Source organism: Tauraco erythrolophus, assembly GCF_009769465.1.
Source record: "Tauraco erythrolophus isolate bTauEry1 chromosome 30 unlocalized genomic scaffold, bTauEry1.pri scaffold_44_arrow_ctg1, whole genome shotgun sequence".
NCBI classification, from domain to species: domain Eukaryota; kingdom Metazoa; phylum Chordata; class Aves; order Musophagiformes; family Musophagidae; genus Tauraco; species Tauraco erythrolophus.
Window position 1 is genome coordinate 433150 of NW_028238561.1, and position 22345 is coordinate 455494.

The window sequence follows — 22345 nt, forward strand, 5'->3', positions numbered from 1 at the left end:
GGAAGGCGGCGGAGGGCACTTCCGGGGAGCCGACGTGTCGCCCCGGGGCGGCGGCGGCGGCGGCGGGGCGCGATGCTGACCAAGTTCGAGACGAAGTCGGCCCGGGTGAAAGGTAACGGCGGGGGCGGGCCGGGAGCCCGGCGGTCCCCGAGCGGGGGGTGGGCGGGCGGCTGCCCCGGGCCCCGCCGCCATGTCTCCCGGTGCCTCCGCAGGGCTCAGCTTCCACCCGAAGCGGCCGTGGATCCTCACCAGCCTGCACAATGGCGTCATCCAGCTGTGGGACTACCGCATGTGCACCCTCATCGACAAGTTCGACGAGCACGACGGTCGGTGGGCCGGGGGGCGGCGCTGGGAGCTGCTCGGGGGGGGGGAGGAGGAACCATAGAACCATGGAATGGTTTGGGTTGGGAGGGACCTTCAAAATCATCCAGTTCCAACCCCCCTGCCATGGGCAGGGACACCCTCCACTACACCAGGTTGCCCAAAGCCCCATCCAACCTGGCCTTGAACACTGCCAGGGATGGGGCAGCCACAGCTTCTCTGGGCAACCTGGTCCAGTGCCTCAGCACCCTCAGAGGGAAGAATTTCTTCCTCAGATCCCATCAAAATCTCCCCTCTTCCAATTTAAATCCATTTCCCCTTGTCCCATTGCTACACGCCCTTGGGAAAAGCCCCTCTCCAGCTTTCCTGTAGCCCCTTTAAGCACTGGAAGGCTGCAGTAAAGGAGGGGAGGCTCTGCCGAGCCCTCTGCTCGTTTGGCTTCAGAACCTCCTGGGTTTATCCCGCGTGGGCACCTTGTTGGCGCTGAACACCGCTCGCACACGCGTGGGGTGGGAGTTTTGTTCCTAGTACGACAACAACCCCGTAAATACAGACCCGAAGGGCCTGGGTGTTTTGTGACGGGGTGCTGCAGGCATCTTGGTGGAAAGGAGCGGGTTTGGGAGTGGGATCTCAGACTGGTACGTGCGTTTTTGTCGTTGCTTTGAAGCTCTTAATGTGTCAGTAGCGTCAGGAGGGAGGAGGGATGGAAATTCTAGTCTTTGAGTGGCAAAAGGGGCTGCTCCAGCTGCCAGCCCTCTCGCTGTGTCCAACTTGCTCTTCCCAGGGGGATTGGACTAGATGATCCTTTGAGGTCCCTTCCAATCCCTAACGTTCTGTGATTCTGTGATTCCCATCTGCAGGACCCGTCCGAGGTATTGATTTCCACAAACAGCAGCCTCTGTTCGTTTCTGGAGGCGATGATTACAAAATAAAGGTAAAATTTTACCCCTTTAGTCCTTGTGCTCTAAAAGGCATCATCCAGGGAGGAGTCTGTGCAAAAAAAAAATAGTTAAAAGATGAGAAGGAGCGTGAGTGGGTGGGAAATAGTGTTTGGGAATTGGGATTCTGTTGCAGGGACGTTAGAGTGAACTGCAGGGAGTCGAAGTCTTGTCGTAGCTTGTGTCAGAAGCACGTTTTGAAATGGGAGAGAGAGTGAACTGAAGTGTGAGAATGCACCCAGAAAATCTCTGGTGGCACGTACCATCATCGCTTCCCTTGTGTGTCGTGCAGGTCTGGAATTACAAACTGCGCCGTTGCCTCTTCACTCTGCTGGGGCACTTGGATTATATTCGCACGACCTTCTTCCACCACGTAAGCTCCTCTCCCCCTCACCCCAGTGATGCTTCCCTTGGGTGCGAAAGGGAGTCTGTCTTTTGCTTCCCTGGGCGGGAATCTTCTCTGAAGAAATTGTACTGGGCTTGCTGGTATAAGGGTGGTCTTGTCTAGAGGTGTACGAGGCATAAATTCTGCTTACATGACTTAAATTTGAGATTTTGAAAGGGTAATTCCTGGGGGAAGTTGAAAAATACCACGTGGGGAGGGAATGCCTGGGGTGTGTGTTACTTCCTAGCCAGAATACTTTGTTGATTCTGTGATTCTCCAATTTTTTTAGGAATACCCCTGGATCTTGAGTGCTTCTGATGACCAGACCATTCGGGTTTGGAACTGGCAGTCCAGAACTTGTGTTTGGTAAAATCAAGACGTGCTTTAAAAAGTAACTGCACGGGTTGGGAGCGAGCTGTCTTCGCCTGTGGTTTCCAGGCAGAAGCTGTGTGTAGTTGAAGGAGCAGAACTGACAAAGAGAATGGATCAGTTAGGAATGTTTCTGTCAGTCTTTAGTTTGCTCGTTTGCTCTGATGCCACTAGACTTGGATTCATAAATTCACATATTGTTTGATTGGAAACTTTTTGAGTCTAAAATCATAGGTGTCAGTCAGGCTACGTCTTGCAGAGTAGCATTTATCAATCCTGTGTTCCTCCTCATCCTTCCCAGGACTTAATTTATTACAAATTGGAACCTGTTTTAGTATATTTTCTGTGTAAATGGTGTTTTCTGTCCTTTCTGTTGTAGTGTGCTGACAGGACACAACCACTATGTGATGTGTGCCCAGTTTCACCCCTCTGAGGACCTGGTAGTTTCAGCCAGCTTGGATCAGACTGTGCGCGTTTGGGATATTTCTGGTGAGCTGCCCAGACCGAGGGGGTGCCCAGTGGCAAATCCCACTTCAAAACTGCAATTGCTGAAAGCAAGGGAGGCAGGAAAGACTGGTGTGGATCTGGGAGCAGCAAGAGTAGCCCGTTGACTGCAGGAACCTTAGGTAGAAAGTTAAAAATTATCTGTTGATGGGGATTTATTCCCCTCGGTTTCCATGAAGGTGTAGGATGTTGGCTGGAAGGGACCTCTGAGTGTCATCCAGTCCACCCTTTTGCTTGACACAAATCTTTTGGGACCGTTGAGGAGGTGAGCTGTAGCGTTGTGCAGCCAAAAAACCCTCTCACGATGGAGATTCTGCAAGCTCATCCCCCAGTCTGGTTTTATAACCAGTGTAGGTGACGAGCAATGCTGTCAGAAGGGACGTAGTGCTGTCGGCTGATGGGCTTGGCAGACATGCCAGACTTTTAGAAGGATTTTAGATGTTTCTGGGTCACCTTTATCCCCTTGAAAAACTCTCAGAGGCAGGAATAAGTCATTAGACAGGCTGAGAGAGTTGGGGTCGTTCAGCCTGGAGAAGAGAAGGCTGCGGGGTGATCTTATAGCAGCCTTCCAGTGCCTAAAGGGGGCCTACAGGAAAGCTGGAGAGGGACTTTTTACAAGGGTGTGTAGTGATAGGACACAGGGCAATGGCTTTAATCTGAAAGAGGGGAGATGTAGGTTAGATCTAAGGAAGAAATTCTTCCCTCTGAGGGTGCTGAGGCTGCCCCATTCCTGAAAGTGTTCCAGGCCAGGTTGGATGGGGCTTGGAGCAACTTGGTGTAGTGGAGGGTGTCCCTGCCCATGGCAGGGGGCTTGGAACTGGATGGTCTGTGAGGTCCCTTCCAACCCAAACCATTCCAGGATTCCATGATTTGTTGTGAGAGAGAGAGAGCCTGGTTGTGGGTGGTGACAGGAAGATAATATTATTAGAGACTCTTTCAACTTTTTCAGTCTACTCGTCTGTTTTACCAGATGAAACGTGGCCTAAAGATCAGAGCTGGAGTTGCAAGTCCAAATTCCAAAGTACTTTGAACATCTTAGCTGTTTCTAGTTACACCACGAGGCGACTTAAGGGAATGAAATATGATCCCTAAAAGAAAAGCTGGAAATGAAGGTGGAGATAAGGGACTGCTGGGAGGCAGGTGGGGCAGTACTGGTGGTCAGGGACAGACTTCAGCCGAGCCCCCGCTCTCGCCGTTGCAGTTTTGGTTGGGCACGCCGCGTTGTTTGCCGTGCACGCTCAGACACGGCCAGCTGTGTCAACAGCAGGGGCTGGGGACGGGGCGTCCTGGTTATTTAAAACCTGTCCCCCTCTCTGCACTGCCAGCACGGGGAGTTTAACAGCTATTCTGCTCGCGAGCTTTGCTGCTGCCTTCTCCCACAAATGCTCTCTCTCAGCAGAGTTCCAGCTGCCAAATTGGTTTGGAGATGGTACAGACCTTTTTTTCCCTCAGCTGATACGTGATGAGGGGTTTTGGAGACGTGTTGAATTATTGACTCAGCTGTTGCTCCAGTCAGACACGACACTGTGAGAATACCAGTGTGTGGGAAAACCTACAGAGAGATGAGAAACGGGCTCAGAATACAATTCCACTCTCCAATTTTTCCCCCAAATGACTTGTGTCCTTAGCAGGATTCTGTTCTGGCTCTAGCAGTCTCCTGGGAAGGGTTATTTCCTCATTTTATCTGGTGTCTGGTGTGCACATAATCCTAATCACAGAGAGCATCATGTGCTGCTGAGCTTTAACTCCATTTCCGAGTGCTGCTGTTAACTTGCAGCTTCTGCTGACACCAGTGGCAACGTTTTTCAGCAGGTTTTGGAATTATGAGCACTGGTTCTTTGATGCTCTCAGTTAAAATGAATTTAAAGGTTGCATTCCAAAATCCTCCTCCCAAAACTGTCAGCTCTGGCAGCCTCAGCAGGGAGTGTGAGGGATGAGGAGCGTGACTCGCACTGGGCACCGGAATGTGAAGATGGCCCTGTTGTTTTGAGTTCCTATATAGTGCTCCTTGGTTTGGAACCGTCTGGTAAAGGATCTTCGGTGTAAACCAAGTATGCTGGAGGTTGAAGGGTCTGTTTCCTGCTGATCTCCTGAGAGGGAGTGTGAGTGCAGTCAGAATAAGCTCGTTTACATGTTAAAATGCCTGAATGTTCGTATCGTGTTACTCGCCTGTGCTGTGGAATGAAGTCCTGGCTCATGATGCTGATATTAACCTGCAGAAACTACGAAATAATCTTCTGTCTTTCTCTGTCTCTTTGTAAGTATTAACCCATGAGGATCATAGAATTCCATGATCATAGAATCATGGAATGGTTTGGGTTGGAAGGGACCTCAGAGATCATCCAGTTTCAACCCCCCTGCCATGGGCAGGGACACCCTCCACTACACCAGGTTGCCCAAAGCCTCATCCAACCTGGCCTTGAGCACTTCCAGGGATGGGGCAGCCACAGCTTCTCTGGGCAACCTAATCCAGAGTGCTTTTGTGTGTGCTCTGACATCACACACCAACTCCTGTTTAACCTTGCTCATGGTTGGCAAATGTTGATGTCTGATAAAGAAGCTTCCTTATTCCATCAGGGCTCTGTTTAGTCTGGATGACCAGCTAAAGTGAAGATCAGGTGAGGATTAGGGCTGGCAGTGTTGGGAAGCCCTGGGACTGGGAGGACCCCAACTGAGAGTCCCCAGATTGCATCTGCGTGTCCTCCAGCAGCCTCACTGGGAGCATGTTGGTGGGTGGCATAACCTTTGGTACAACAACCTCCTCTGCCCTTCTCTAACTGCCCGCTGACTGTGGATGGGTTGCAGGGAACCCAAGCCCAGCAGCGAAAGCGTCGCTACCCAGGAGCCCTCTTTAGCTTCCATCGAAGAAGGGAGTGGAGCAAAAGAATTTGCAAAGGACCATCTCTCTTCTTCCTTCTCTCCTAACTTGCAACTCGCCGTTCACAGTCAGCATGTTGCCCCTTTACTCGGGTTGCTCCTGGGTGCTCGTGTGCATGTTGAGCTGAGTCTCCTTTTCAGGTTGTTTTTTTTTTTTTTTTAACAGCTGTCCTCTAGAATGCCTAACATCTGCCTGACTTGTGCTACAAGTCCCTTCTCTGTCCCTGCTCCCTCCCCAGAGCAGCACAGGAGGCTGGTGTGTTCTGCGAGTGTCCTGCCTTTCCTCTCCATTTGTGCAGTTACACCAGAAATTTTCCACTTGGTCCCAGTCCTGTTTCACTGGCTTGTCAAAGGCTCAAGTATTTTCTCTTCCAAAAGCCTTGTGTTTCTTCACTTATCTTTCTTGGCCCACGTATGGTTTATTCCTCCTTCCTGGGGTACTTTGTGTCAGCTTTGGGGAAGTATCTGCTCAGCTGTTTAAGTCCTTCACCATTACCTGGACCAAAGCTTTGGTGGGAGACACTGCTCAACGTGTTGGATTCGTTACACTAACTTTGCCAGAGGTTGTTGAGCTGTTCATCTCTGAGGAGTTTGGGCATCAGAACTGCAACAAGGAAGTAATAACTTTTTTTTTGTCTTCAGTATTGTTTGTTTTCTTCTTACGCTTCCCTCCCTGTTGGCATCCATACTGGTGCAATTCTGCTTTTGTCCCAGACAGTTTTTTTGTATTCTGGATAAATTTTGTCGTAGCATCCTTGAGCCAAATATTTTTGAATGGAAAAGCGTATTTTCTAAGTTTTGCTTTAGAGTGTTGTGTGTACAGCCTTTTCCCTGTGCAGTGTTGGAGGAGAGGCAGGAGAGGCTTTTTCCATTCGCACTTTCCCTGCTGTGTTCCGCTGGGTGTTGGTAAAGGGCAGGAGACACAGGTCTGGTTTAACTTGGATGACTTCAGAAGCAGGAACAGACCTCGTTTCATATAGTTTCAGCTCCTGAAAATATTTTGTGTCCAGGCAGATTGTCCAAATCCATACCCAAGAGGTCATCAAGGTGACATGGGTGAAAGTCCTCTGAAAGGTGCAAGCTCAGATTAGCAAAGGGATGAGAGGGGGAGAAATGGGAACGTGTCAGTCCTTTGCTGAGGTGCTGCTGCCTGCGTGGCAGGGAGCTGGAGTGATCCTCCGTGCGATTTGCTGCATTGCAGGCTTTCCTTTCTGTTTGCCTCATCTGAGGAAATGAAAGAGAGCCCTGGATGTTTCTCACTGTCTTTCAAATTCCCAGTTTCCACCTGAACATGTGTATAAACAGCACAGGAGAGTGCTCAGCTTCTTGTTAAATTAGAAGTGTTGCCTTGATAATACAATTTTTGCTTCCTCCACCCCTGCTTCTCCTTCCTCTTTGTTCCACAAGGCCTGAGGAAGAAGAACCTGTCCCCTGGAGCTGTGGAATCGGATGTCCGGGGAATAACAGGGGTGGATTTGTTTGGGACAACAGATGCGGTTGTGAAGCACGTTCTTGAGGTACGGTGTCAACGTCTGTGCCCAGTATGGCCTTTTCAGATTTGTTTAATGAAATCCCTGTGACACTAATGATCCTCTAAAAGCCCGGAAAAATATCAGAGGAAAAAAGAGTTAAAACACTTGACTGGGCTGTATAGAGTTATGTGCTCTTGTAGATCATGGCATCGCTTTTTCTGAGTTTGAAATCTGAAATCTGGAGATGCTTGCACTGTGACCAAACAGACACAGTTTTCTCTGCGCAGCCAAAACCTCAGCGAAAATAGGAGATGTTGTTACCTTGTGCTACGGGAAGCAACAGAAGAGGTTGTGGTAGAGGCAGCCCTCTGTAACGGCTCGTTAAAGCTGGAAAGTGGTGCTGCTCTGCTGCCGAGCTCCAGCTTTGCTCTACTGGTGAAGACCAGTATCTGCAAAGCTTGTTATTGCAGACATCTATAATCTGACTATCTGCAAGCATTCGGTACGAGCAGCATGGTGGATAAAATAGTGAAAGCTGTTTCTTGGCAAGCCTCTCTGCAGCCTGTGGTGCTTTGTCCTTCCTTTTCTCGTTGCATAGATTCATAGATTCAGAGATTCAGAGATTTCTAGGTTGGAAAAGACCTTAGAGATCATCGAGTCCAACCGTCCCTAATCCTCATTAAACCATATCGCTAAGCAGATCATCCACCCTATTCTTAAACACATCCAGGGATGGGGACTCAACCGCCTCCCTGGGCACCTCCCTGGGCACCCAGTCACCGAGTTGCATCGAGTGATTGTTTCCTCTTTGCAGGGCCACGATCGTGGGGTGAACTGGGCTGCCTTCCACCCTACGATGCCACTTATCGTGTCGGGAGCTGACGACCGGCAAGTGAAGATCTGGCGGATGAATGGTAAAGGGATTCTCCAGGGGGAACCCACGGGGAGAAGGGGGTTAAGAGTTGAAATTTATGTTTGAACCTGAAGGTAATTTACACTTTGCGAACATAGAGTGGTAAATAATCCCGAGCAGCATTGGCTTTTGCAGTTTGAGGAGAGCTCAGTTCTCCAGCAAACACCTCCAGCTTCTTCTGGTTTGCACACACTGCTGAGCAGAAGCTTGTAGGAGGAGAACAGGGCTCTGAAGTTTTTGAATATGCACTGATGGAGTAAGAGAAGGAGGTGATTTGAGAGCCAGATTTTTGGCAGCTCAGTCCAGCTAAACTGGATACAATTCTTGGCACCTCTGTAGTAATCTGGCTCACCTGTTTCTCCTAGGTGAGCTGTGCTAGTGCGTAGAGAGACATCCTAAACACAAACTGCAGAGAATGGTGCAGTGACCAGCGGCCACTGCGGTTCGCTGGGAGATAAAGTGCTGCTGTGCTGCTGCTGTGGCAGAGCTCAACCAGTTCAAGCGTTGTTTTCCTCCTTCTTTGCCACCTCTGGGTAGAATCGAAGGCCTGGGAAGTCGACACGTGCCGAGGGCATTACAACAACGTCTCGTGCGCCGTCTTCCACCCGCGGCAGGAGCTCATCCTCAGCAATTCGGAAGACAAGAGCATCCGTGTCTGGGACATGTCGAAACGGTTAGTGCCTGTCAGGCATCTCACTCAGGCTTCATATGAAAGTTTTTACATGTGTGGAAGACCTAGTTATTCTTAGAGAAACCAAACACTAGCAGTTCTTAAAACATCAGTGCTAGTGTTTGATAATTCGTGAGTGAGAAGTCGTGTTTCTGACGTTCTCTGCCCCTTTGAGACACGTGGTAGGAGGAGGGCTTGTAACTGAGAGCAAGTGGAAGAGGGCTGGCTTGTCTAGGGATACTGCTGCTGAAAATATGTTAAACAAGAACATATTATTTGACAGAAGGCTTTGAATGCAGTGTTTTGAACTCTCAGTGGGCTCCTCGTGCTGAGTGCTAGAGGTGGTCTGTGTGGCAAAGCTTAGGATCTTCGTTCTGGGAGCTGGAGTTTACACCAAAGGTTCCATTTTGTTTATATTCTTATTCCTTCTGTTACACGTTTAGCACGGGTGTCCAGACCTTTCGGCGTGATCATGATCGCTTTTGGGTGTTGGCTGCTCATCCCAACCTGAACCTCTTTGCTGCAGGTAAAAAATGCTCCTACTCCGTGTCTGATGGGTTGCTTTGAAGAGAAAATATATTCCATATAGGATTTGCTTTTCCCTAGCACTCTTTGCAGGACACACTGACTTGCAGATGCTTTCGTTAGATGTATCGTAGGGAAAAGATCCTTTTTTAGAGGAACAGAATCTCCTTGGATCAGCTGCAGTTCAAAGCTGGAACCAGATGGCCTCTGTGTTAACCAGCTGAACGCTCTAAGGCTCAGAATGAATGAGACAGATCCTAGGAGAACCCATGCTGAACTATTAACACTTCAAGAAACGTGTGACAGTGAGGCAAAGTTCTTCTAGAAGAGTGTCAGATCTTAAATTTATTAGGAAACAGCCCTTGGGAAAGAAGTGGAATCACTTAGGCTGAGGAGTCGCAGATGCGGTTGCGATTTTTGTTGGCTCTTTCTTGGTTCGAAGGGCTGGGTGGTGCCATCTTCACAGTGGGAGAGACCACAGGATTGAATTCACGTGTCAATTCTCCCATCCCTTTCCTCAGGCCACGACGGTGGCATGATTGTGTTCAAACTGGAGCGGGAGAGGCCTGCCTACGCCGTGCACGGGAACATGCTGTATTACGTGAAGGACCGTTTCCTCCGGCAGCTGGATTTCAACAGTTCGAAAGACGTTGCTGTCATGCAGCTGCGAAGGTAGGAGATGAGTGCTCCTCAGTTTCAACTGACTCTTCTGTCAGATGAACTTACAAAGCCTACAAGAAGATTTTTAGGTCAATTACAAGAAGATGATAAGAGGGCTGGAGCACCTTTCCTATGAGGACAGGCTGAAAGAGTTGGGGCTGTTCAGCCTGGAGAAGAGGAGGCTCCGGGGTGACCTTATAGCGGTCTTCCAGTACCTCAAGGGGGCCTACAGGAAAGATGGGGAGAGGCTGTTCAGGAGGGCCAGTTGTGATAGGACAAGGGGTAATGGTTTTAAAATAGAGGGAGGTAGATTCAGGTTGGATATTAGGAAAAAATTTTTTACCATGAGAGTTGTAGAACACTGGAACAGGTTGCCCAGAGAGGTGGTGGATGCTCCATCCCTGGAGACGTTCAAGGCCAGGTTGGACGAGGCCCTGAGCAACCTGATCTAGTTGGAGATGTCCCTGTTCCTTGCAGGGGGGTTGGACTAGATGACCTTTGAAGGTCCCTTCCAGCCCTAACCATTCTATGATTCTATGATTTTTATCTGTTCATAGTTATAAATTGTTGGGTTTTTTTTAACTAGTTGTAAGTTTCAAGCTGAAACACCAGCTCTTTCATTTGTGAAACACTGATGTTCTTACAGTGTTTCCAAGTGGTTTTGATTCAGGAAACTCATCTAAACTGATATTCCTAATACTCAGTTTATTTCAGAAAATGAAGAGCATTTATCAGAAGGTGACTTTGGTAGAAATAACCACTTTCTCTTTTCTGCATGGCTCTTCTTCAGTGGCTCCAAGTTCCCTGTGTTCAACATGTCCTACAACCCAGCTGAGAACGCTGTCCTCCTCTGCACAGTGAGTCCATTTTGCTGCATGATGTGCTGAAGAACTTCCCTCGAGGCTGTGAACGTCAGTTCTGTGAAATCCTATCTCCAAATGGTATTTTTCCCCCCTTCTCTGCAGAGAGCCAGCAACTTAGAGAACAGCACTTATGACCTGTACACCATTCCCAAGGATGCAGACTCCCAGAATCCGGATGGTAGGCACTTCTTCTTTCACATTAATCCTTGTGAGCGTTTATTGCTGTGTAGCTGTCCCCTCCTCTGCTCTCCAACTGTGTGTGTGTGTTATAGATAAAAAAAGCTTCATTTCTCTAAGCCTCTCTCGTTGGACTCTTTCTCCGTGTCTCCCGGTGCCCCTGCAGCACACATCGTTTGGATGGCTTCCTGCTCACTATATCACGCTACACTGACTTGAAAAATTCATGTTCATCTCAAACTTTTACTGCTACAAATATATATTTTATAATTTTGTTATTAGGAACTTTCCGTTTTCCCTTTCGACGCAGCAGGCAGCCTTCCTGGCTTGTCAGCAGAGATGGATTTTAACCAGATATGTTTTGTTCTAAGAGGTTTTATACTCTGAAAAAGTGGCTGTAAAAGTGACAGTGCCAGAGTGCCAGCAGTCATTCCTCCTCTCGGCAAATTCCACATCAGTTTTGTGCAATTTACAAGTCGAAACATGATTTAGGAAAAAAAAAAAAAAAATTCTTTCTCCTAACTATGAATTCCATTTGGGATCTGAAACTCCAGCTGGTTCCTCCTGCCTCTGTCGTCACGGCAGTAAAGATTTTGAAATGAGTGGGTGTGATGAATGAGTTGGACTGGAATCCAGCTCGCTTGTTCATAGATTTATTGATTTCTGCAGGTCTAATGAAGTGAAAATGTCCTTGCTGAGTACAGCCAGCAGGTGTATTTGGAGAGAGAAAGCGAGATTTTTAGAACTTTTATATAGACTCAATGTTACTGAACATATTTCAAATATTGAGTTTGATTGAGACGTTCAAAGCTGACTTGCCTGGGAACGCTCAGCTTGTGACCCTTCAAATGAGGAAAGAGCTGCTTCTTCTAGAGGAAGAAATGTCTAGGCCTCATGAAAACTGTGCACTTTTGGTGCTTTTTTCAAGGATGGCATAAATTCTACTGGTTGATAAGTATCTTCTCCAACAAGCTGCTGTATATGGGACCTATAGTCCTGGGGCTTTAACATGTGCCTTGGAGTTGTCATCCTCATGTCCTTCAGCTTTTTTACCTGACCTGCAAGGGGAGCTGGGCTTTCTTTAACAGTCTTCTGGATAATATATTTCCATCATTTTAGGCCTGATCTACACTCAGTGTTAAAAGACTTAAAGCCAGAGTTGCAGAGAGTGAGAAAAGCAGGAGACTTTGCCATCAGAAAAGCCCAAGTGAAGCTGGGAATTGAATTCGGACAAATCTCGTGTTGGGTAGTGAGTGAGGGCTGAGGCAATCGGGTTTAAATTGTCATTTGTTAGGATGTAGATCTGCCACGAATGACACTGTTCTCGGTGAAATTGCACTTGGTCCGGTGCGTGGTTCTCCAAAAACACTTGCGTTGAGCAGCAGGACTGGTGAGAAAAGGGGCTGACAACTAAAGAAAAATTTATTTTACCAAAACAGCAGCAGCTCTCTCTCTCTCCTCACCTCTCTCTTGCCTTCTGCTGCTGAAAAAAAGCCTTCTCCACATCTGAATCCTGCGGTGCTGTTCTTTCTGTGCTGCCTGACGTGCCGAGCGCTGTGTTTGCATTAGCATTTTAAAACTGGGAGAACAGCTGCGTGCTGGGGAGAGCTCAGCCTTTCTCCTCCAGCTCGTTATATCAGCTTGCAGGGGGGAGGAGGGGGGGGGGGGGGGGCTTACATTGAAGCCGGGACCCTCGCTGCTTGCTTTGGCCAGCCAGGCTCTGCTCGTTAGCTTGACAGACGGTGCTGTCGCCCAGGATGGCCCGTTCGGTGCCAAGCAGCGGCGTTGGCCGGACAGCCACCCACTTGTCTTGTGCCTTGGCTGGAGAGAAGGGCTGCTGCTGGCCACGCCGAGATCCGAAAAGGACATGGCAGGGGGGAGGAAATGAGTCTTGTGAATAGCCTCGGGTTAAACATGAATTTGTAGGAAGCAGCTCCAACAGCCAAGATGGGATCGAACACGAGTGACTAACGTGAGCCTGCCAGAGGTTTTACTCACTGCCTGCGTTTTGCTCTCCCCAGCCCCCGAAGGGAAACGCTCCTCCGGGCTGACAGCTGTGTGGGTGGCTCGGAACCGCTTTGCAGTCCTGGATCGCATGCATTCGGTAAGGGGGCAGGCTCCGTGGGGCCGGCGTGCTCCGTGGGGCCGGCGTTAACGTCGTCCCGTTGGAAGCACGCGGGGAGATGGGGTTAACCGAAGGATCGCAGAGCCAAGCAGACTGGCACAGCGTTGCCAGTAGAGCGGGCTGGAGACGTACCCGCCGAGCCTTAGTGCGGTGGAGATGGGATGAGTTGAAATGTCGTGTCACTTGTTTGACAGTAAATCTGAACTGGGCTGCTGGAAGCCGGCGGCAGCAGGGGAGTTGGGGAATGGAAGCTGCCCAGAACAGGACAGTGAAGCCACCCAGGTCACTTTCATAGCATGGGAGTAGTGGGGAAATGGTGAAAACACAGGCTGGGTTTTTATAAAGCCCTTTGTTCTCGCTCGTGGAGTGCAACAGGAGAAGGAAGGGGGAAAGATGGTCATGGGAAGTTTTCCCTGCTTGAGCTTACTTGATGCAAAGGGCAAGAAAAGCCTTGCTCCTTGCCCCATGCAGGAAATTGGGGTTTCTATTTTTTTTTCTTTCCTTTTTGAATTCAGAGTGTCGTTTTCAAGTTTATTTCATGCCTATTCTGTCACTCCTCCCTGCCTTCCCCTTCTCCACTTGCCATTTTCCCCTCTCAACTTCCTCATTTCCTTTTTCTGTCTGCACTGTGTTCTCTCTCTTTTCCCTCCTGTTTACTTTGTTCGTATGTTTGTTGTAGAGAGGGCTTGCAAACTGTATCAGCCAGCTAGTAGTGACAGCTGTGGGGCTGTAAAGAAAGGATGCACCGTGTCTGCACTCTGGGAAATTTGCAGTAGGGTTTTCCAGCAGGATAAAATCCTGCTTCGAGAAAGGCCACAGCTCTTATTTTGGCCTCTTGTTGCCGAGGTTCAGCTATACCCAAATTCTGAGTTAAAATAATCCTGAATTTCTTTGTAGAATCTAACAAACTCTCCTGTGCTGTTTATTTCCTCCCATCAAACGGCAGATCCTCATCAAAAACCTGAAGAACGAGATCACGAAGAAGGTGCAGGTGCCGAACTGCGATGAGATTTTCTACGCTGGCACCGGGAACCTGTTACTGAGGGATGCAGACTCCATCACCCTCTTTGACGTGCAGCAGAAGCGGTAAGATCCAGTCTGCTGGGAGAAGTTTTAATATTATAATCCTGCTGGCGTGTGCCCCTGGGGACAAGTCACAGCTATTAATGCACTCTGGAATTTAGCATCAGCTGCCGGCTGCGTCGGACTGATCCAAGCCACGGCTGACAACTGCGAGGAAGAGCAGAGTGTAAACACAGCCAAGGTGCAATTCGTGCTGCAGGCATCGTGCCAGTGATCACAGGGAGATGTGTGCCATGCCCTTGTAAATCCTGTGACTGCAGAATCGGGTGCTATAAAAGTGGAGAGAAATCAAAAAAACCCAAACTCCATCAAACTAAGCCTGCCTGATGTCTCGTCCCATAGGTTTTATATCTGTTGGAAATGCTCTTTTGGCAGCGTGTTTGTGCTGTGTGTTGCTAGTCACAAAGAAACAGGCAAGGAGTTGGTGCTTTTGGCCATCTTTGTAGGCTTGAGAAGGTTCTGGATTATCTGCAGATAGGTGTGGTGTATGTGGATTGCTTGTGTCCCAGAACTTACCTCGTTTTCTTATTTGTATGCCTTTGTCTTTCTGATGGTGTTGGGAAAGTTACAAGTAAATCAAAGAAGGCAAATGCTGCTTGGAATTACCTTATTTCCCTTGTTCTGTTAAATCTGTCCCAAAAACCCCCTCAGAAGTCGAGGTTTTGAAATCAATTACCACTCAAATTTATTTGTAATTGCACTGGTGTGGAGAGAGGTTTGTTTTGCTGTACTGGGCTGCAGAGCCACCAGTTCTGCCTCATGATTTTAAAGCTCCAGAACAGCAAAAAGGGGTTTCAGGGCATCTGCAGGTTGAGTTCAGGCTGTTGGGTGCTGGTAGTTATCACACAGAGCTTGCTGTGGAGGGGTGTTGCTCAACTCTCTGATGTCTGTGCTGTGCTTTCCCAGAACTCTAGCCTTGGTGAAGATCTCCAAGGTGAAATATGTCATCTGGTCAGCTGACATGTCCCACGTGGCTCTGCTGGCTAAGCATGGTAAGCGGCTGGGGGGTGCAGTGCTTCACCTGGATCCCAGTGCATGCTCACTCCTTCCTTGGTTGGGAGCAGAGTCCCTGCTAGCAGTGAAGGTGCAGCAGAAGACATTCACAGTGTGGGCCCTGCCACTTTGTCTCCTCAGCAAAACCTTTCATAAAGCTTGAAAAACAGAGAGCTGTTTGTGCTCAAAGCAATCCAGCTCATCTCTTCCGTAAAACAAAGACAGATGGTGACAATTTAGTCGTGGTTGCCATCGTCTCCTTGGTGTCTGACACACTGTAAATGTAGTTCTGTTGCTGGGACCGTGCAAGAGAGAAGCCGTAATTCAGAGGCAGATGTTTAACAGTAGAGGGATCCCTAGCATTGCTTCTCTTGGCTTCCCTCTCCAGCCATCATGATCTGCAACAGAAAGCTGGAGTCACTGTGTAACATCCATGAAAACATCCGCGTCAAGAGCGGTGCCTGGGATGAAAGCGGCGTTTTCATCTACACCACCAGCAATCACATCAAATACGCCGTCACCACGGGGTGAGTGTGCCGAGTCCTTCAACTGGCAGACCTTGTGCAGACTTTTTTTGGCAGACACCAAAGCTGGTGTTTGTGAAACAGCACTTTGATTACGACATTGGACGTTCCCAAAGACAGCCAGGGCTGAAAACGTTGGGTTGTTTACCCTGGGCACTGGTATTTCATCGCTGGGCTGGTTGGCTGCACTGTTCACTGACTGGGGCTTGCTTTCGTAACGCAGGCTGAAATAACATGGAGTGTGGATCCTACTTTGAGGTAGGGAATTCGGATGTGTTGGCACGCGTGTCACGCGTGTGCTGTGTGTTGGCGTAGGGATCACGGAATTATCCGCACCCTGGACCTGCCCATCTACGTTACCCGCGTGAAGGGGAACAACGTGTACTGCCTGGACAGAGAGTGCCGCCCCAGGGTCCTCACCATTGATCCCACAGAGTTCAAATTCAAGCTGGCATTGATCAACAGAAAGTATGATGAGGTGAGGAGACGTGAGAAACCCTGGACTCTTCTTTGACCTATACCTGAGGGTAAAGGAAGGTTGTTGGCAGCTTGGATACCTGGGCCTTTTCCTTTGCAGGTGCTGCACATGGTGAGGAATGCCAAGCTTGTGGGCCAGTCCATCATTGCCTACCTGCAGAAAAAGGGCTACCCAGAGGTGGCCCTGCACTTTGTCAAGGATGAGAAGACCCGTTTCAGCCTGGCACTGGAGTGTGGCAACATTGAGGTGAGGTGGCAGGTGGTGCTGTGAGAAAGGCTTGTCCTTTGGGGCATCTCTTGCAGCCCTGCAAAGAGGAGGAGTATTGGGAAGAGGAAGTATTAGTGCAGAGTGATGGAGTTGAGGATGATAGCACCCTTACTGAGGTGCAGGCCTTCAGCTGGGAGCGTGATTTACTGCAGTGATCCTTGTCATCCCGTGCTTTCCATCCCGTGCGTTATCAACAGAAGCCTGGAGAGAAAACTGCTTTGTAACTGTGTCAATTCCCTTGTTAGATTGCTCTGGAAGCAGCCAAAGCTCTGGATGACAAGAATTGTTGGGAGAAACTGGGAGAAGTGGCGTTGCTGCAGGGAAATCACCAGATTGTGGAGATGTGCTACCAGCGCACCAAGAACTTCGATAGGCTCTCCTTCCTCTATCTCATCACCGGCAATCTGGAGAAGCTTCGGAAGATGATGAAGATAGGTGAGTACCAGGGTGGTGGCAAAGAAGAATAAGATAAGAGGATCTGAGTGTCATTCCCAGAGGGAATGAGCGGCGTCACAGTGGAGGCCAAGAGCAGCAAAGCTATCGTGACTTTTTTTTCTTCTGGTTTAGCTGAGATCCGTAAAGATATGAGTGGCCACTACCAGAATGCCTTGTATCTAGGAGATGTGGCAGAGAGAGTGAGGATCCTGAAGAACTGTGGGCAAAGTGAGTAATATCAGACTAACACATGTCCCTGTGGGCTGGGGAGAAGCTGGAGAAGTTGGGGTGAACAGTAATTCTTGGAGGCAGATCGGTGTAATCTGTTACCCGAGAAACTGAATCAGATGAGCAGAAGATAACCCGAGAGCTGGGATGCCATCTAGGAGACCTGAATCAGCTCTGGAGCGTATTCCAGTGGTCAGTTGTCTGCACATTCTAGTCTTGAACCCAGTGGCACCCCTAAAGGGGTGGTTCTGCACCTTGGTATGCCGATAACCCTTCCTTTGTGACAGTGTGGCCGTGTGTATGAGAAGTTTTCTTTCTCTAGGCGACGAAGAACACGTGCTCACGTGAGTTGTGTCTCTTTTCAGAGTCCCTGGCCTATCTCACGGCTGCCACTCATGGTCTGGATGAGGAAGCTGAAAGCCTGAAGGAAACGTTTGATCCTGAAAAGGAAACGGTCAGTAAACGGACTAGAGCTTCTCACTTCATTACACGAGCTCTGGAGTTTGGGAAGATGACAGTGGGATCTGGTGTTCGTGTGACTGGCTAGGCAGCTCCTTTTGGGGAGGGAGGAACCATCTCCGTTCCAGTCACTGCTTGAGACTGTGCCCCTTAGAATCATAGATCATAGAATCATAGAATGGTTAGGGCTGGAAAGGACCTTCAAAGGTCATCTAGTCCAACCCCCCTGCAAGGAACAGGGCTATCTCCAACTAGATCAGGTTGCTCAGGGCCTCGTCCAACCTGGCCTTGAACGTCTCCAGGGATGGAGCATCCACCACCTCTCTGGGCAACCTGTTCCAGTGTTCTACAACTCTCATGGTAAAAAATTTTTTTCTAATATCCAATCTGAATCTACCTCCCTCTATTTTAAAACCATTACCCCTTGTCCTATCACAACAGGCCCTACTGAACAGCCTCTCCCCATCTTTCCTGTAGGCCCCCTTGAGGTACTGGAAGACCGCTATAAGGTCACCTTGGAGACAGACAGGTGGAAGGATGAGATGTCCCTTACATGGCATCTAAGTGTTTTCTCCTCCTCTCTGCTCAGATTCCAGACATTGATCACAATGCAAAACTGCTGCAGCCTCCTGCTCCTGTCATGCCTCTGGATACCAACTGGCCATTGCTGACTGTCTCCAAGGGATTCTTCGAAGGAACAATTGCCAGCAAAGGTGCTGCTTTGTACCTGGAGAGTTGCATTGAGCTGGGATACACGGAATGGAGATATTTGTTTCTGTGGCTCCTGAACTGTTGCTCTTCTCCTCACGTTTTTTGTGTGTTAACAGCAAAGGTTGGAATCCAGCTTGGCATTTATGCCATCTTTGGCAAATGTCTCAAAAATCTTTGGCCTAACTGGGGGGGAGGGTGCTGGCCTAATAGAATTCTTAACACCTGACCCACTGAGAGATGAGTAAAGGAAGGATCCTGCCCTTTTTGTAGGCAAAGGAGGTGCCTTGGCTGCTGATATCGACATCGACACTGTTGGCACCGAAGGCTGGGGAGAAGATGCAGAGCTGCAGCTGGATGAAGGTGGGTGAACCCAAGAGTTTTCCTTGCAGAAGTGTAAGCGTGTGCCTGTGTAAGAGCTCTGACTATCTCCCCCCACCTCCTCCATGCAGATGGCTTTGTGGATGCTGGAGAGGGCTTTGGAGAGGAAGGTCTAGGTAAAGGACAGGAAGAAGGAGGTGGATGGGAAGTCGAAGAAGATTTGGATCTTCCCCCTGAACTGGTAGGAGGCTTCTGGGAGGCTTCTTAAGTAGCCCAGTTGTAGTTACTTGGGGAGGCAATGACAGGTGGTGGTGGTGGGAAATGTGCTCTGGGCTTCTTCAGAGACTTGGTCACCACAGCTGTAGCCAGCTCCGATTTCATCTGAGTGCTGGAACCTTCTACTCTAAACACTCCTCTGTGTGTTCTCCCAGGATGTTCCTGCTGGTGCAGCAGGAGCAGCAGAGGATGGATTCTTTGTGCCACCTACTAAGGGCACCAGCCCAGCTCAGGTAAGGGCACAAGTCTTTGGTTGTCTTTCTCAGAAACTTTCTACTTTGATGCTTCTTTTTTTGGGTTCAGTCCTTGTTAATGCTCATCTGTGAGCACAGCGTAGGGACTTGCTAAGGGGAGTTAGGGGTGATGAGAGTAGGTAAGAAACATGTGTGCACATACACAATTGCTCTTGCATATGTTTCCCTTCCGTTCTCGTAGGTGTGGTGTAACAATTCTCAGCTTCCTGTTGACCACATTCTGGCAGGCTCCTTTGAGACAGCAATGAGAGTAAGTTTCTCCTGAAGTTTCTAGGGGGTGGAAAAAGCACCCTTGTCCTCACGTATTTTTATCTCTGCTTCAGCCTGAAGCTTCATTTTGTGAATCGTTTAGTGCGTTGTTTTCTCTGGGTACAATGTAAGAGGTGCCGTGAGCCTGAGTGATGTCTGTGTGGCCTTTGTACAGCCCTGGAGAACTTCTACTCAGCACATCAACGTGTCTTTTTCAGCTCCTCCATGACCAGGTCGGAGTAACAAACTTTGGACCCTACAAGCAGCTGTTCCTGCAGACCTACGCCCGCGGCCGTACGACCTACCAGGCCCTGCCGTGTCTCCCTGCGATGTATGGCTACCCACATCGCAACTGGTGAGCGTTTCGGTGCTCCGTTCCTTGGGCCAGGTACCTCCCAGACTCACTGACAGCTGCAGCCAGAAATACCTTCTCCCTCTGTTGTGAAGGGAGGAACCCTCCTGTTTGCTGGATATAAATAGGGAGAGTTCTGTCTTTTGTGGGATTTTTCTGCTGCCTGCTGTTAGATGTAACGAAGTTAAAGAGCTGCTTTCATTTTTGTTTTTTTTTTTTAGAGACTAGAACCAGGGTGAGGCAGTCGGGATGCTGTGTTTTACAGCACTAATGCTCTGCCTCTGACAGAGCTGGTCTGAGGCATCTAGAGAACCACAGGTGTGCTTGTTGCAGTGGTGGCTGGAAGCCACTGTAGAAAAATGAACCAGACTTCCCAGCGTGTGCTAATGCAGGGAGAGCTGGGCATTGTGGGTGGCAGAATTAGGGAAGCATAGATGTCTTTTGTGCCAAGAAAAACAGCGTGGCCCTAGGTCAAAACCTTTCTGGCAAGTTGCAGTCGAGCTGACGACGTGTGTGTTCTTGCTGGCCTCCGCGGTGGTCCCGTTTGTACCCCCAACCCCCTCTTTGATGCCCCCAGGAAAGAAGCTGGCTTGAAAAACGCCCTCCCTGCCGTTGGACTGAAACTCAATGACCTGATCCAGCGCCTGCAGCTGTGCTACCAGCTCACGACTGCCGGCAAGTTTGAGGAGGCCGTGGAGAAGTTCCGCTCCATCTTGCTCAGCGTGCCCTTGCTGGTGGTGGACAACAAGCAGGAGATTGCTGAGGTGAGACTCTTCTGTCCGTTGTCTGCGTGACCGTGGGGCAGGAGACCAGATGCCTGACTCTGTCTCCCTCTCTGAAAGGCCCAGCAGCTGATAGCCATTTGCCGGGAGTATATTGTAGGACTCTCGATGGAGATCGAGCGGAAGAAGCTGCCCAAAGAGACCCTGGAGCAGCAGAAGCGAATTTGCGAGGTACAGAAACGGTGAATTTCTTTGCTGTGAGGGAGATGAGGGAGAATCACAGAATCACTGAATGGTTTGGGTTGGAAGAGACCTTAAAGACCATCCAGTTCCAACCCCCCTGCCATGGGCAGGGACACTTTCCACTACACCACGTTGCCCAAAGCCTCATCCAACCTGGCCTGGAACACTTCCAGGGATGGGGCAGCCACAGCTTCTCTGGGCAACCTGTGCCAGTGCCTCACCACCCTCAGAGGGAAGAATTTCTTCCTTAGATCCCATTGAAATCTCCCCTCTTCCAGTTTAAATCCATTGCCCCGTGTCCTATCACTCCACACCCTTGTAAAAAGTCCCTCCCCAGCTTTGCTGTAGGCCCCCTTTAAGAAGCAGGCTTTGGGTTTAAAAAGACACCGAGAATCCTGAATTCTGCCGTTTCCTCCTTTAAAGCAGACGTGGCAGGGAGTACTTGGGAAGGATTTCTTGCAGTGTTTTATAGAATCATAGAATTTTCAGGGCACCGGGTTATTCACGTGGTCGGTAGTGACTGTGTCCCTGCTTTCCCTTTCTGGCTGCTGCAGATGGCTGCCTATTTCACCCACTCCAACCTGCAGCCCGTCCACATGATCCTGGTGCTGCGTACGGCTCTCAACCTCTTCTTCAAACTCAAAAACTTCAAGACAGCTGCTACTTTTGCCCGTCGGCTACTGGAGCTGGGTCCGAAGCCTGAGGTGGCCCAGCAGGTACGTCTGTGAGGTGCATGGGCAGGAAGATCTGCTGTGGCAGACCCTGTGTGAAATGCTTCTCGCTGCCCCTCTGGTCAATGTGGTTGCTTTTTGCAGACTCGTAAGATCCTGTCAGCGTGTGAGAAGAATCCCACTGACACCTACCAGCTCAACTATGACATGCACAACCCCTTTGACATCTGTGCCGCCTCTTACCGACCCATCTATCGTGGCAAACCCGTGGAGAAGTGTCCTCTCAGTGGAGCTTGCTACTGCCCAGAGTTCCATGGGCAGATCTGCCGTGTCACCACGGTGAGGGAGTCTCAACGTCCCTTACCACCCACTCCTGACCCATCATGTTTCCCTTGAGAATCCCCTCCAGCACCTTCTCCCATGCTTACCCCTAGCTTGGCCTAGGTTTCGGGTCAAGTTGAACGTTGGAGGACTTGGGGCGTGAGGTGGAACAGTTTGGGAATTGTGAAATTCCGTGTGGTTTAAATGCTGCCGTGATGGGCAACGAGCGTTCTTGAGAGCGTTCTTGAGGTCTGGGCTCCCAACGCTGCGTACGGCGTTGGGCTGTTGAGTTGCTTTTAACCATTAATCATCTCCCTTTTATTCCTCAGGTGACGGAGATCGGCAAAGACGTCATCGGGCTGCGGATCAGCCCGCTCCAGTTCCGCTAGGGCATGCCTGTCCTGGGGAGGTGCGAGATCTGAGGGAAACGGTCCCGTTTCACAGCACGCTGTGGAAACTTCACCTCCCACCATTCCAGCTTTTAGTCTAGTTTCTTCACCGTAGCCGTGCCTGTGCTGTCTTACCTCCCCTTCCCCACCCAGGAGTGCTGCCGTGAGACTCTTGGCTGCTTCCAACTTGCGCTTCTGTTCCCACATCCAGCTGATGAGGTTTCTACGTACCGTTGTCTCTCTTCCAGAGGGTAAAGGGTGGCTCCTGGTGACCACGCAGTGCGCTCTGTAGACATGCCTTGAGAGGCAGCAGCTGCCTCTTATGTCCTTCAGCGTTGGGCTCCTGGAAGAATTGCTCCAAGAAGATCCTGCTGCTGCCTGGAAGCGGGGCCGGCGCGGAGCCTGTCCCTGCTCAGGGGAAGCTCTACTCCCCTCGGAAGTGGCAGTTGAGCAGCTCAGCGTTCAGCGCTGGTGTTGACGTTTTGTTTTGTTGTCCTGGCAACGTTTCTCAGAATAATCCGCTTCTCTCATGAATAAAGTAAATCGACCATCTTGATCTTCCTGTTCTGTAGC

At 49.7% G+C, this 22345-nt stretch overlaps 1 protein-coding gene across 1 annotated transcript; it reads left to right on the forward strand.

Annotated features, from left to right (window-relative positions):
- The first annotated feature begins 55 nt into the window (after positions 1–55).
- Positions 56–22006, forward strand: COPA (coat protein complex I subunit alpha). The gene is made up of 33 exons (XM_086630328.1): positions 56–112; positions 213–326; positions 1182–1255; positions 1552–1632; positions 1934–2010; positions 2393–2502; positions 6802–6911; positions 7681–7780; positions 8317–8452; positions 8893–8975; positions 9496–9646; positions 10425–10491; positions 10600–10675; positions 12696–12778; positions 13746–13885; positions 14789–14874; positions 15264–15402; positions 15715–15877; positions 15977–16123; positions 16390–16579; positions 16712–16807; positions 17173–17261; positions 17856–17979; positions 18248–18337; positions 18427–18536; positions 18727–18804; positions 19007–19075; positions 19293–19429; positions 20004–20190; positions 20269–20379; positions 20946–21107; positions 21207–21401; positions 21713–22006. Exons 1-33 carry the CDS (start codon positions 73–75, stop codon positions 21770–21772), a joined length of 3675 nt encoding a protein of 1224 aa, XP_086486454.1. The 5' UTR covers positions 56–72; the 3' UTR covers positions 21773–22006.
- Positions 22007–22345: the final 339 nt, after the last annotated feature.

What these genes read in the sequence shown, in the direction of transcription:
- COPA (XM_086630328.1), top strand. Translation starts at nt 73, where the DNA reads ATGCTGACCAAGTTCGAGACGAAGTCGGCCCGGGTGAAAG. An exon ending in CAGTCCAGAACTTGTGTTTG is followed by an intron (nt 2,011 to 2,392) that starts GTAAAATCAAGA and finishes TTTCTGTTGTAG; the next exon opens with TGTGCTGACAGGACACAACC. An exon ending in TTGATCCTGAAAAGGAAACG is followed by an intron (nt 17,262 to 17,855) that starts GTCAGTAAACGG and finishes CTCTCTGCTCAG; the next exon opens with ATTCCAGACATTGATCACAA.